The sequence below is a fragment of the Notothenia coriiceps genome, unplaced genomic scaffold (genome assembly GCF_000735185.1).
Source record: "Notothenia coriiceps isolate Sejong01 unplaced genomic scaffold, NC01 NC01_scaffold00031463, whole genome shotgun sequence".
Lineage (NCBI taxonomy): Eukaryota > Metazoa > Chordata > Actinopteri > Perciformes > Nototheniidae > Notothenia > Notothenia coriiceps.
In genome coordinates this window covers 1-2417 of record NW_011364164.1, presented here as the reverse complement: position 1 = coordinate 2417, position 2417 = coordinate 1, and the positions used below count along the sequence as shown (strand labels likewise).

Below are 2417 nucleotides of genomic sequence, written 5' to 3'. Positions count from 1 at the left end.
CTTTTAAAGTTTCCTCTTCTCTGGAATCCATCGATCTGATGTATTATTAGCAAATGATCAAAATACTACGGAGGGAAGACATTTTGGTTTGGATTACTGGTCTGGGTGTGTTTGTGTATTTTTGCGTTTGTGTGTATTGTTTGTTTCCCGGGGAAAACACTCCCGAGAAACACCGGCTGTTGTCATGCCTGCTGTGACGTTAAGTTACTCCGTTCTCTAATAATTACAAGCTTCAAAGTTGTATTTATCATCTGAATTTTCCGAAACAAGTTTAATATTCTGAAAGCCAAGACTTTGTTTATTTGCAATCAGATGAAAACAAACTGTAACGGACCCTGCCGTGTTATCTATGATTACTATACACCTTACATTCATAATGTCAGTGGGAGGGTGGGGGGGGCTGCGCTGCGGAACAGCAGGGTGCGAGTGAGAGCCGTCATCTTCCCTTTTCAAGCTTCAAACATGTATTTATCGTGTGATTTTGGAAATATAAGTTTCATATTCTGAAAGCCAAGACTTTGTTTATTTCAAATCAAACAAAACACCCGAACCCCGAAAAACTATTTTTTTACGCAAATCCAGGTTTATTTTGAAATGAGCCGTTGCGACTTCCGACTGATTTCGATAGAGTGGGTCACATAGGCATTAATGCCCAGCTTTACCCTCTAATTACTTTAATTAACCTGCCCTCTGCTTCTTTGTCCCTCTTTCCACAGGAGGGGGATGACACTTGTATCATGCTGTGGGCCACAGGCCTGTCAGTGAGCATCCTTCGGAGCGGGCGCTGGGAAGAGCACGACCTCACCCCCTCCACCTTTGGAGAGGGAGTCAGCCCAAAACTCGGCGGCTCAACCTGCGACAAATCCAAAGCGAGGTAGTTCATCCCGTTAGTTCATGAAGGATTCATAAGCAGGGATCGTATTTCGCTGAAAACAAAAGTCATCTTATTTCCTCATTCCTCATAATGTATTTGAAATAGTCTTGTCTTTAATTTCCTCTTTGGGCTCTTTGCAGGTTGGTTCTTAATTATGAGAAAGTTCTGGGCCACAGCAGCTTCAAACTCATGTAAGTACGACCAAATATATGACATGAAACTTGCAAATATACATTGTATTGTTGAGAATAAGTTATAAGCCTTCAACATTCTACTTGAGTTATCCCAATGGGTATTGTGACCTTCAATGCCCCATCTCTGTATGTGTGTATCCAGCTTTGCTATGAGCCAGCGTCACTACAAGGTGTCCGCGCGCCGCTGGTTCACATTAGACGCCGTGGAGCTGGAGTACGACGGCACCAAAGCCACATTTAACGGGAGCAGACATGTTTACGCACCGGCTGAGTACTCGTACCGCTGCGGCTCCGTCACCAACTTCCGCTGGCCCGTGCTCATCCCACACACATCTAAAGATCCAGCCAATCAGTGGAGGGTCTCTTTTTCAGACTTTCAGGTAAGATATAGTTGTTTTTTCTTTATAATTGATTTGTCTGTTGCACGGTAGACCCACTAATATTGTTTTTGTGGACACACCGAGAGATTGAACTATGGTTAACTCAATTTGTTTCAGTTTTCCCTGCCCTCACCTATTATTTCCTCTCTCCCTGCACAGATCCAGGGCTTCAACGTGACTGGAAGTGACTTCTCGTACGCCAGTGACTGCGCAGGCTTCTTCTCTCCGGGGATCTGGATGGGTCTGATAACCAGCCTCCTCATGCTGCTGGTGCTCACCTACGGGCTCCACATGATCATGCAGCTCCACACTATGGACCGCTTTGATGACCCCAAGGGCCCGGCTATCTCCGTGCCCCTCACAGAGTAACAACCCTGTTTCTTCTCCCTCCATCTCTCCTCCTTTCTCTCATTGCAATGCTTCCACTCCGACCCGATACATTCCACTCCCTGTTGATCTGTGGTTGGGCCTTATACAGACTAGTGTTGTTGTCAGAGTAAGGTTTTAGTCATCACTGCATATGTATACTTTAAAATGTGCATCCTGATACTGAAGAATCATATTTTCAGGTAGCCCCAGTTTGTGTGTCTCAGGTATACATTTGAGTGATAGTGGGAATCATGTGTTACCTAGAAGGAGCTTTAACAATAATTAAAACTGTTCTTAAAGGTGGGGTAGGTAAGTTTGAGAAACCGGCTCGAGATACACTTTTTGTTATATTCCATGGAATGCTCTTAACATCCCGATAGCAATGAATATCTGAAGCGCTTTGACAAAAAATCCATAAAACATGTCATCTGTGGAACCCGTAGTACTGTAAAAAGCACGACCAAAAATGATTGGATGGCCTACCTGCCTGTCAGCCTTCCATCTGTGCACAAACTTATCTCGTGCCCTCATTGGTCATGTGCGCGTTCGTGTGTTGGAGGAGGGGCTCTGTAAGGAAGTGGTAGATTTGATCCGGCTGTG

The 2417-nt window shown here is 44.7% G+C and overlaps 1 protein-coding gene across 1 annotated transcript in view; it reads left to right on the top strand.

The window, feature by feature from the left end:
* Positions 1–2168, top strand: part of atp6ap1a (ATPase H+ transporting accessory protein 1a) — a 12237-nt gene extending 10069 nt beyond the window's left edge. Inside the window, exons 8-11 of the mRNA XM_010787894.1 lie at positions 717–874; positions 1015–1065; positions 1211–1448; positions 1608–2168. Of these exons, the coding sequence (XP_010786196.1) occupies positions 717–874; positions 1015–1065; positions 1211–1448; positions 1608–1817 (657 nt within the window). The 3' untranslated portion in view covers positions 1818–2168. The remainder of the gene's footprint in view (positions 1–716; positions 875–1014; positions 1066–1210; positions 1449–1607) is intronic.
* The last annotated feature ends 249 nt before the right edge of the window (positions 2169–2417 follow it).